The 12,075-nt window shown below is 41.2% G+C and overlaps 1 protein-coding gene across 2 annotated transcripts in view; it reads left to right on the plus strand.

The window, feature by feature from the left end:
• PNLDC1 (PARN like ribonuclease domain containing exonuclease 1) overlaps window positions 1-12,075 on the plus strand; it is a 34,633-nt gene that overhangs the window by 18,751 nt on the left and 3,807 nt on the right. For both annotated transcript variants that reach the window (XM_034428533.2, XM_087887655.1), the window contains exons 10-16: window positions 283-352; window positions 1,102-1,187; window positions 2,275-2,330; window positions 3,664-3,728; window positions 3,896-3,949; window positions 5,731-5,773; window positions 9,303-9,399. In XM_034428533.2, coding sequence (XP_034284424.2) covers window positions 283-352; window positions 1,102-1,187; window positions 2,275-2,330; window positions 3,664-3,728; window positions 3,896-3,949; window positions 5,731-5,773; window positions 9,303-9,399 — 471 coding nt within the window. The remainder of the gene's footprint in view (window positions 1-282; window positions 353-1,101; window positions 1,188-2,274; window positions 2,331-3,663; window positions 3,729-3,895; window positions 3,950-5,730; window positions 5,774-9,302; window positions 9,400-12,075) is intronic.

The raw sequence follows: 12,075 nt of genomic DNA on the forward strand, positions 1-12,075 counted from the left end.
CTAAGGATTCCAAGGCAGAGGAAGGCTTACCTACAATGTGTATCCCATTGCATTTGAATTAATGCTTTTGTTTTGTTTTGTTTTTAGAAAAAAATTCTAAAGTTGACACTAACACATAATCACTTTGTGCCTGGGTTTGGAAGGTTCCTCTCTGCAAAGCATAGCCATAGCAAGCAAATTGCACTTAGTGTTTTTAAAGGAGCAATGCAAAACTGCAATGAGGTACTGACAATGTTACTGAGTTTTGTTTTGTTTTCTTATTTTTATTTCCGCTCTCTGTAGCCGTTGGTGGGACACAATATGCTGATGGATCTTCTGTATCTGCACGAGAAATTTTACAAACCCCTTCCTGGTAAAGTCATTTCAAATACCAGTCGTATAGAATGTATCCCTCTTTCTGCTCTTGAGCAATTGCTCTTGATCTTTGCTATTAGAAAAGAACTGGTGCTGTTTTGGTCTCTTGCAAGTTTAATGGCATTAGCTTAATAGATTTATAAGTAAGCATTATAGGTAGTCCTCGACTTGCAACCATAATGGAGTCTGTCCATTATGGTCATAATTCTTGATGGCCGTAAAGCAGGTCACCCACATGACCAATCCAATTTTGCAATCCTTTTTTATGGCGGTCACTAAACAAATCACAGTTGTTAAGTGAACCCATTGTTTTCTATGGCAGCACCTCCCAATATTTTGGGTGCCAGGGACTGGTTCCATGGAGGGCAGTTTTTCCACAGACTGGGGGGGCGAGGGGGGGCATTGTTTTTCTTGCTGCTTGGATCTTGCATGTGTGGGGATGGGGCTTTGCTCACTTGTGTGGACTGGTTCCTGGAGGGCCATGAACTAGTTAGCGTTGGTCCACGGCCTGGGGGTTGGGGAACCCTGTTTTATGGAACATTTTTACTGAAAACTAGAAGTAAATGCAGGCTGATTGCTGATCATGTGAGCAATCTCATTGACTGTGGAGAGGACAGCCTTTGGAACTTCAGAACCAAGTCATAAGTACCTTTACTCCTTCGTAACTATGAACAGTCTTTAATAAACCAGTTGTAAGTCAGTAATTTGTTCTCCCTCCTTTTCCCATTTTTTACTTACAATTTTCAGAAAGCTATGAAGAATTCAAAGATAACATTCACTTCCTGTTTCCTGTTCTTTTGGATACGAAGAACATTGCCAAAGCCACCTGGAAGGTCATTTTCATTCTCTACCACAATTAAACATGTTCCAGCTTGTTTTCCTCTGCAATTCTTTCTTCCTCTCAAAAAGTATGCTTAATATCCCAGACTAAATAGCTGAAGGATCTCAGTTTGTGCCTTAAAAAAAACACACTTGTGTGAGGCAATAAAGTGCCATTGAAATAAAATGAATGGTTCTGGACTATTAGACTATCAAGCTCTGTCACTACTTCATTTTCTTTCAAATTAACTATTCTAATTTATTCAATTAAATGAGCACATAGTCATTTCCCCTTTTAGTAAAGATCAAGAAAGCCTACTATTTGCTTTTCATTGTTCAATATTTCTTAGAAGAGCAGTGATCCCAAGTTCAGTAGAAGTGACTTGCCTGCTTCTGGTCTACTTTATCATAAGTCCCAGGCTTATGATAAAGTAGCTGCAGGAACTGCAAGAAGGTGTTGATAGGTTCCTGAGGAACCTGAGTATTGCATTTATTAAAAGTTGTATACTTTAAGACTGAGCAAATAGAAACTTCTCTTTTTGAACTTAAGAAAAAATGAATTGGAAGCATGTAACAACTGACTCGGCTCAGAGTGACAATGGTGATATCCGTGTTTGAGGGCTGCTTTGTAAGTTCCACACACTGATCTCAACAGTGCAGGATGCTAAGATCATTGTTAATACTTATCGTCATTGTAGGAACAGGAGTAGGGCTGGCCTTCCTTGAGTTTCAGCATAGGATCCTATTTCCCCAGGCTTCCCCTTTTTTGGGAGGGGCAGCTGATGAAGATGAGATGTGTTTTCAGAGGAAATAGAACAAAAATTTGTTTAATCAATTCTGGTGCATGTAAATTCCAAGCTTATTTAAGGGTATTGTGTTCATAGCATAGAAAAATTAATAGTGAAATGGGTAATAATCTCATTTTCCTCATAGGTGAGAGGGGAAGACCCAGAGGATAGTGTTATAAGAAAATTCAGAAACACAGTGGATTTCACATCTTCCATCTGGCTTCCATACTTTTACTTTATACTTTGTCAGTTGATTCATATCCATGGCACCTAAACACTTTTTGTTTCTTTTTTCCCCCCACTTTCAACACAGGAATTTCAGTTCCCTCAAGTTTCTTACCTTTTGGAGTTGTATGAAACGCTGTGCAGGTCAGCCACATGCCTCTTCATTAAACTCTTCCCTGTTCAATCACTAAATATCTGATTAGTAATCTTAACAACTATTTCATTTCACTGACTGATTATCCCAGTAAAAACTCTCAGGAATCAAATAGTGTTTTAATTCTGTACTCTGTCTTCAGTATTTCCTTCATTTAGAGGTAGTTAGATGGCACGTCGCTCAGTTTGACATTTGAAAGAGGAATAAACAACCAATGTTTTGCCCAAACATTTTGTCATTCTCAGTAGAGTAGTCCTCTCAAGCAGCAAATTTTAGGATAACATTAAAGTCAATCCATCTGTAGAATTTGCTGATGTCATGGTCATAAATCTGCAATAGTGTAGACAGTCAAGAGGATGGCCTTGATGGAGATAAAAGTTGCAGAATCCCAGATTTGGTGACTGGGAGCAAAAATGTCTCAAGCAGGCATCCATCCATTCAGACCCACATACATACACAAACTTTACCTGATAGACAAAATAGGATTGAGCAGAACATGTTCATACTTGCAAGTTTGTGTTACTGTGGCCAATTTTAATAAAAGTAGTTTTAGGCCTACATCATGCTTGTTTCTTGTTCTGGTCTGCTTTATAGAACTGACATATGCATAGTTTCTGAGAATAGCAAGTTTCTATAAATGGTGTTGTTGAGAAGTTACAGGAGAGTATAAAATAGCGGTATCAGGTCTCTACAGCTGACCTCTGGAGACCTATTCTAGAAATTCTAGTCCCACTCAATTTCCCTGTTTCAAAGCAGCCATATGAGTGGATGTGGAGGAGGAGGGAGGGAAGGGGTGCAACCTCCTCATGAAAAGAAAAGAAAGTTGCTATTGCAGCAGTAGAATTTCACTGGGAGAGAGATGACTTCCCCAAAGCCCTAGTTAAAATTTTTTCCCAACCACTGGTAATTGGGGGAAGGAGGGGAAGTCTTTAGGCCTGATTCTGTTTCTTACCCCTACAATAAAACAGTAGCAGAACGGATACACATCAGGGGTGAAATTCAGCAGGTTCTATCCAGCTCAGGCGAACTGGTAGTGGCTGCTGCGGGGGGCTCCGCCCACCCACGCAGACCTCATGACATCGCTTTTTTGCAACAATTTTAAGCCTCTGCGCATGCACAGAAGGCTTTGCGAATCAGTAGGGAAGGTAAGTGAATTTCACCCCTGAAATAGATATACATTCACTGAATCAACTGGTCTTTCCAGCTTCAATTTATAAAAAAAAAGTCCACCTAGTTTTTTCAAAAAGGGCCAGACAATGAAGATTATTAGTACTGTCAGAAAGAAACATGCAGGGAGTAAAAATAATTTCTGCCTCTTAACAGTGTTGTGAATCCAACAGACCAGCTTTGTCCAGAGATCTTTCACTCGGATGATTGTCTCAGATACGGTACGTCTGGTTCGGAATGAAACTCTTACCATGTAACCATTATTCTCTCTTCATTTATGGTTTATATATCACTTTTAATTATTAAAACATCAGCCGGCTTTTTTTATATGTCTTGTGTAACATCTTTTTCCATGTTTTACTTTTTCTCTGCATTTGAAATCTTTCAGCTATAAATAAGTGTCCTCATGAGGCCGCCTATGATGCATTCCTCTGTGGAGCAGGTATGTGCTTTATCTTTAAGAATCTAATGTATTTCTTTTTTAGGCTTTGTCCAATTTCAGATATGGATTACCCAAGGGATAGAAAACTGGTAGCTTTACAGTTATAGCAATAGTAATAGCACTTAGACTTATATACCACTTCAAAGTTGTTTATAGCCCTTTCTAAGTGTCAGCATATTGCTCCCAACAATCTGGGTCCTCGTTTTACTGACCTCGGAAGGATGGAAGACTGAGTCAGCCTTGAGCCAGTGAGAATCAAACTGCTGGCAGTTGGTAGAATTAGCCTGCAATACTGCATTCTAACCATTGGGCCACCACAGCTCTTTATAGAATTATGCTGTCCACTTGTTCAGATGCAACCAAGTAGCTTCTATCCTATTTTCTCCTACACTGTAGAAAGGAAAACTTCAGCGTAGTTAAAGCTTTCACTTTGCAGCTTTTGTCTTCAGATAGAATGTCTGGATCCTGACCTTCACAGCTCATGAATATATAAAATCTGTAAATGTTTATTTGTTGCTAGTGAAATTTCATGAATAACTCGTTTTTTAAAAATATATTTGTATGCTTTTCCTCTGAAAAGTAAATTCCCTGCTGGAAATCTCCCAATTTCCATTTACACTCATTTAATTATCCTACATGGGACCGGAATTTCTGTTGGTAATTGAAGCAGTTTCTTAGGTGAAACATCACATGACTGCACCACTTGGCAAAGGTAGTTCCGGGAGTCCCTTTGCTCGGTTAAGTGAGGGCTGTACTGTTGTTAGGAAAAGACCTCACACTTCTCCCAGCCAAGGCAGCTCCTTCCCTTTGCAATGTTTTGTGTGCCTCAACAGCAGAAGTAAGAAGGTGGGGTGGCAAACGTCAGTGAGGGGCAGCAGGGGTAGGTTTCAGTGGAGTGCAAGGCTAGAGATGGCGTGAGATAGGGAAATAGGAGGAATTGAAGTGCACGCTGCAGTCAGAAATAAGGGTGGAGTGCCCAAATTTTGGAGCCAAGGTGGCCCAGTAGTTAAAATGCAGTATTGAGATAATTCTGACTGCCAGGTGGGATCAGGGTTGATTGCCAGTTTGATCCAGGTGGGATCAAGGTTGATTCAGCCTTCCATCCTTCCGAGATTAGTAAAATGAGGACCCAGATTGTTGAGGGCAATATGCTGACTTGTAAACTGCTTAGAGACAGCTGTAAAGCACTATGAAGCAGTATGTAAGTCTGAGGGCTGTTGCTATTGCTATGTAATGACATAGCTGCAGAGGCATTGCAACGGCCATAACTTTGGCCAGGTCCAGTCATAACTAACTTTATGAATGGTTGTTGAATTAATGCTCGTTTAGCAAGGACTACTCTTATAATTCTCTCCCTTCCATTACTGCATTTTTAAAAAGCAAATGAAAGTAATGTTTGTGTCTCCTGCAAGAGTACATATTCCAGTCCTTTTGGGAATGGTGGTAAATTCTTAGCTAAGGAACCAGCCATAATCTTACTATTGTAACTTTTGCAATTTGGCAAATGTAGGAATATTTGAAGGGTTAGTTAGTTGGGTGCCCTCAAGACAGGCTCAAGTCTGAATGACTGAATGGGCAAATCCTTGTCACATCCACCTATCTCCAGAAAACCTGTACTTCTTCCAAAGACCCAGAGCTCCTAATGGTTTGTATGAACTATGGTAGGGGAACGTCATTGTGGGATTCTCTTTTCACTTAATAGTTTTCCCATTTCTTTTTTCAGTCATAGCACTAATAGTAACTAACAATGTGTATATAACTATATATATCCTTTCTTCTAGTTCTTCTTAAAATAGCTCACTTGCTCCTTTGCAGAAAAACTGAGTAAGTAACAGTTTGACTTTTCAATGATAGGTGTGAATGGCAATAATTAATTTTTTATTGCTCTCTCTCTGTCTCTCTGTCTCTCTCTCTCTCTCTAGGTGTGTGTGTGTGTGTGTGTGTGTGTGTGTGTGTGTGTGTGTGTGTGTAAAGTTAAAATCTCGGGAGTTTTCCCGTGTCATTAAAAGTCTGTTAGTTAAAATGCTTAAAATCCTGGCTAAGATCCCAGCTCAAAATCCTCTAAAATCCCAACAAACAAATCCCAAGCAAAGCACCAGCCTGAAGATGACGAGTGGGACCTCGTCGAAACGTCACCAAGATTCTCTCAATCTTACATGGGAAAAGACCCGAATACACCAAGACTTGCATACCTGTACCCGTGAAAATCTACGAAAACAAATACATATATATATATATACATATATATATATATACATACATATATGCATATACATATACATATACATATACATATACATATACATATACATATGACAGAAACCAGAAACTGCCTCACAGGAGCAGCTAAACGCAATTTCTAGAGAGACAGGAAATGCATCTCAGAATAGAGCTGCTTGCACAGCAGATATAACCACTGTAACATCTTCCCTTTTCATATTACATAAACAATATTATAAGCATTGTAAAACAGTATAAAAGTTCCAATGAAAACAAATGTAACATCTTCCCCTTTTCATATTAACGCAAACTAACACATATTAGAAACATTATAAAATCTTACAAAACACTATAAACAATAAACAATAAATGCTGTTTCATGTTAGAAGTTGAGAAACATCTACATAACTGATAAATAACACGGGCCTACCTGGTGGAGTTGGCGATGGCAAAGCGTCGCTACTTCGCCGATGTCATCGCATCTGCAGAGAATTGCCCGGCTGCCCTGTTTAGGGTGCCCCGCTCCCTCTTGAATCAGAGGGTGAGGGAAGACCCTCTGCAAGGGCGAGCCGAGGAGTTTAGCCAGCACCTGTTGGACAAGATCGCTCAGATTCGGGACGGCTTGGACTCTGACTAGACAGAGTCAAATAGTGAGGAGGCAGCGGGTCCTGTGCTTTGGGAAGAGTTCGATCCTGTTACCCCAGAGGAAGTGGACAGGATCATGGGGAAGCTGAGTGCGGCCACTTGTGTGCTGGACTCGTGCCCCTCCTGGCTGATTTACTCAGCTCGGGAGGTGACACGCGGCTGGATCCAGGTGATGATAACGGCTTCCTTGGGGGAGGGAAGCTTTCCGGCCGCCTTGAAGGAGGCGGTGGTGAGGCCCCTCCTCAAGAAGCCCGCCTTGGATCCAGCTGTTTTGAGTCATTTTCGTCCGGTCTTCAACCTCCACTTTCTAACGAAGGTTGTTGAGAGTGTGATAGCACGTCAGCTCCCACTGCCCCTGGATGAAGCGGATTACCTCGACCCGTACCAATTGGGTTTCAGACCCAGGTACAGCACGGAGACGGCATTGGTCGCTCTGGTGGATGATCTCTGGAGGGCTTGGGACAGAGGTTATTCCTCTGTTCTGGTCCTATTAGATCTTTTGGCGGCCTTTGATACCATCGACCACGGTATCTTGCGGCGCTTCGAGGGGCTAGGAGCGGGAGGCACCTTTTTACAGTGGTTCTCCTCCTACCTCTTGGGTCGAACCAAGCGGTGTTGGCAGGGGGGCAGAGATCGACCTTGAGGCCCCTCACTTGTGGGATGCCCCAGGGATCGGTTCTCTCGCCCCTTCTGTTCAACATCTATATAAAGCCGCTGGGGAATATCATCCGTGGTTTTCGGGTGAAGTACCACCAGTACGCTAATGATATTCAGCTTTTTATTTCCACCCCGAACCAACCCAGTGATGCCCTCGACGTGATGGCCCGATGCCTGGAACTGGTACGGGTCTGGATGGGAAGGAACAGGCTTCGGCTCAGCCCTGCCAAGACTGAGAGGCTGTGGGTACCGGCATCTCGGTCTGAAGGAAAGGTTCCATCGTTGGCTATAGGGGGTGAGGTTTTACCCCCTGTAGACATGGCATGCAACTTGGGTATCCTCCTGGACTCACGGTTGAGTTTAGAAGACCATATAACGACTGTGAACAGGGGGGCATACTCCCAGATTCATCTGGTGCACCAGTTGCGCCCCTACTTGGACCGAGATGCCCTACGCACAGTTATTCATGCACTAGTCACCTCCCGTATTGACTACTGTAACGCTCTCTACATGGGGCTGCCCTTGAGGACCACTCGGAGGCTTCAGCTGCTGCAAAATGCAGCCGTGTGGGTTGTGATGGGAGAATCCCGATACTCCCATGTAACACCTCTCCTGCGCAACTTGAATTGGTTGCCGGTTGCCCTCCGGGTGAGATTCAAGGTGCTGGTGATGACCTATAAAGCCTTACATGGCTTAGGCCCAGGATATTTGGTGGACCACCTGCAGCCAGCAACAACTTCCCATCGCCCGGTTCGCGCCCATAGGGAGGGCCTGCTTAGGATGCCGTCAGCTAGACAATGTCGGCTGGCGGCCCCCAGGGGTAGAGCCTTCTCTGTGGGCGCACCCACCCTCTGGAATCAACTCCCCTTGGGGCTCCGGCTGGCCTCTGACCTTTGCACTTTCCGCCGTGAATTAAAAACTTGGTTATTCAAGTCCCCCGGCCTGGACTGATGGGGTTTCATGTGGGTTTTTAATTTTTATCTGGTTTAATTGGGTATTTTAACTTTGCACTGTGGTTATTGTGGATTTTATTGTTGTGAGCCGCCCTGAGTCCGTTGGAGATAGGGCGGCATATAAATTAAATAAAATAAATAAATTAAATAAATAAATAAATAAATATTCTGAAAGTCAGAATTATCAGAGAGGTAAATAAATATGCTAACCCCACCAAATTACTTGGAGAGTTTTAAAAAATCACAATTCCAAATGACATATTCTTCACTTAAGGAAGTTTAAAGGAATTTCTTTTATGGCAGGAGACAAAAATCCTAAGTAACATGCCCCTTTTAGGATTTGAATTAATCGTAAGTAGTCAGGAGGCCTTGGAATTCTGGATCACTTGTTGAATCAGTATGTTTGATTGCTGTGAATAAAGTTAGATATTACATCTTAGAGACTGAGATGAATTTCTCCATATTTATACTACACATGTATATTTCTGGTAAAATCAGTAGGTATTGTAGGTTTGGAAGAAGGACATGAATAAATCAACTGAGGTTACCGAAGAATGGAGCAATTTTTGTATAAAGAGAAGGTTAAGTGTTGGAAGTATTTTTGTTTGAAAAAGAACCATTAAGCTTGGATTTGATAGTTCAAAAACTTTTAAAAAATGAAACTGAATAAGGCATACTGGGATATTGTATATGCTGATTATTAGGTTAAAAGGTGCAAATTGTCTAATTATATTTTCTTTTTTTCAAAGAACAAACATTTTAAACTGGACAAAAAGCATTAAATGGGAATTTGGCATTTATACATTGCAGTCATGGTATCTGTCTCCAATGCAACTTTGTTAAATTATTAAAAACTCATCTTATTTCTTTTCATTTAGTCATCAAACAACAGCACCCCCTTTCTCTCAGTACCTTGATGTATTAGCTGCATATGTGAATCAGGTGAACTTGATTCGAGGCGGAATTCAGAAAATTGTGAGTATGAAATACAAAAGGATTCCATCAGCCAGTTATGAGAAGAGATAAGCTAGCAAATTGGGGTGAGCAGCTTCAGATTTCCCTTGAAATGGCAGGCTAATTTTGTTGGGGAAGGTGGCTTGTAGTGGATGTAGTAAATATTTCTTTAAGGCCCTGATTGTATTTCTTAAATTCTCCCACTTCCCATTCCCAAATTGGATTGGTTTCTATTGCACATTTGTCCCTTAAAGCCATCTCAAAATCAAAAAAGTAAGAACAAAAAATCCCTGAATTTTAGGTTGGCTGTCCCAATGATACCACAACATCACAAGCAATGTTTGTTTGTTTATTTATTTGTTTGTTTGTTTGTTCAACTTGTATGCCGCCTTTCTCCGAAGACTCAAGGCGGCTTACAATGCATTTAAAAACCATATATAAAAACATTAAAAATTAAAACATTAAAAACAATTAAAACCCATTCACACCATTCATGGCCGGATCTTGCCAGATCGCAGTAGCGAGATCAACGGTCCCAGGCTTGCCGGAAAAGCCAGGTCTTCACCGCTTATCGGAAGGCCAATAGGGTGGGGATTTGTCTCAGGACCATCTGGGTCCTCTGTGAGTCTTTAATCAGAGCACAAAAGCTGAGTTACAGCGGCCCTCCATCCCAGGCAGGAAAAGGCTCCTCCTCCCCCATCGGCTAAAATCCTATGGGATTGATCTCTGACAGGGCTCGGGAACTTTGGCTCTTTTATGATCTGTGAACTTCAACTCCCAGAGTTCCTGGGAATTGAAGTTCATAGATTATAAAGGGCCATAGGTCCCCACCCCTGGCCTATGAAGTGGGCCTCAGGGAGAAGGCGTTTGGGGGCAGGAGGCTTGTAATAGCTACATAGTGAAAGGCTGGGATGTTTGAGTGCAGAATTTGGGAAAAAAGAGGAATTAAAACAATTACCTCATCATCAATTGCTTATACCAGATTTCTGTCCCACTCACCCTTTTTCTGTTGGGTAATGAAGAAACATAATTTTTGCAACCAGAGGAGCCTACCTTTTCCCTTACGGAGCTTGTATCTGTTATGGGAGGAATTGTGAAATTAAGGATCTCTTTCTCTCTTCCCCTGCTTCTTTCCCTTTCTCCCTATGTAGGCAAGGAGGCAAAACAGGATCATTTATTAAGATACTGTTATGGGCAGCATATGTGTTGTTCATATTATAGGAAGAAAGTAAATGTCCAATTTTTCTGATTAATAATCAGCAGCAAATAATAAAGGCAGTTGACTACATGTCCTAGTTTACCACATTTGACTTAAACGCCTTGCACTAGTTCATATGCTTAGAGAAATATATCAAATTTAGTGCGAGTCTCCAGGGTCTTTTGAGTAAATATTGTTCCAGGGACCCACTTAAAATAGGCTATCATGAAGTTTGGGAACATCATTAATTCCCAATGTTGACAGCATTCTGTTTTCTCTAAATTTGGGCATCTGAGCAGCATGCAGTTTTTTTGACCTTCTCACTGTTTTCTTTGACATTTTTGTATGTCTCCGTCTCTCCCACTTGTCACAAAGTTTTGTTCGTTTGTTTTTCTCAACTCCCACTTTGTTTTTGAGTTTTAATGTGGCTGGACAGAAGTTCAGCAGTATATCATTCCCTTTGATATGATACGATATAAGGAAAAGAGGGTAGTGATGACAGAAGATTCCTGTCTTGCTTTGAGGTCTCAGTATTTAAATATTTTCACCAACTTCATTATGTAACTTTTTTTAAAATGGAAAGGATTAAATGACGGCCTGGAATTCAGCGGGAAATATACTGATGCTACATTGCCATCCTTAATTACAGACTCGTGTGATTAGTCATTATTTAATCTCTGAAAGCAAATTTCCTTTAAACATTCACGTTGTTGCCCCATAGTGAACTTACATTCCAAGAGCATTGATTCTTAATAGTTTTAATTGTTTCAAATTTACATTTCATGTTTGCAGGACTACAGTCTGTCAAGTGTGTTTTTATCAAAGCACACCCTGAATAGCAAATCCAGGATTCCCAACCATGTAACATTATTGAAGAGAGTAAAGATTCTGCGGTAGTAGTAGAAACCCAGTGGGAAGGGAGTTGGAGTAGCTTATCTCCAAGATCTTTTCCAACCGTTGCAGTGTGTGATTGTATGATGTTTTTGAATTGTACTCAATTCTTGGCGGTTTTCTGCATCAGGCCATGCAATTTGTTCTGCAGCAATATTGCCAATCCCTCTGAAGCTGCCAACCTTAGGAAACAAGTATCACTTGGATTTCTGGATAAGATCTTTAATGCCAGTAGGATAATGTAACAGAACCTTGAAAGCTTGCCAAAATAATTCTCCAGATCAATTTATACCTAATGTAAAACCTAGTTGCATTGGAGGAGAATGGCTGAGGTGCCAGGTTTCTCCTAGTGATTTAATTTTTATTTATTTATTTTGACTGTTGTTGTGAGCTTGCCTAGAGTTGTGTCTGTTAAGCTGGGCAAAAAAGAAAGCTGGTTACTTTTGAGTTTGTTTCTCACAATTCTGCCCTTCCCCAGGACTCCAGAATCTCTTCTCTAATGGTTCTGTTTCCTCCTTTTATTGCCTTGATGACTCCCCTGTGTTCCCAGGATCTATTAAGTCCAAACAACATTAGAAATGGTTCATTATTACCTTCTTTCTGAATGG

Source organism: Pantherophis guttatus, chromosome 1, assembly GCF_059756535.1.
Source record: "Pantherophis guttatus breed Tessera chromosome 1, ASM5975653v1, whole genome shotgun sequence".
In the NCBI taxonomy this organism is placed as follows: Eukaryota; Metazoa; Chordata; class Lepidosauria; order Squamata; family Colubridae; genus Pantherophis; species Pantherophis guttatus.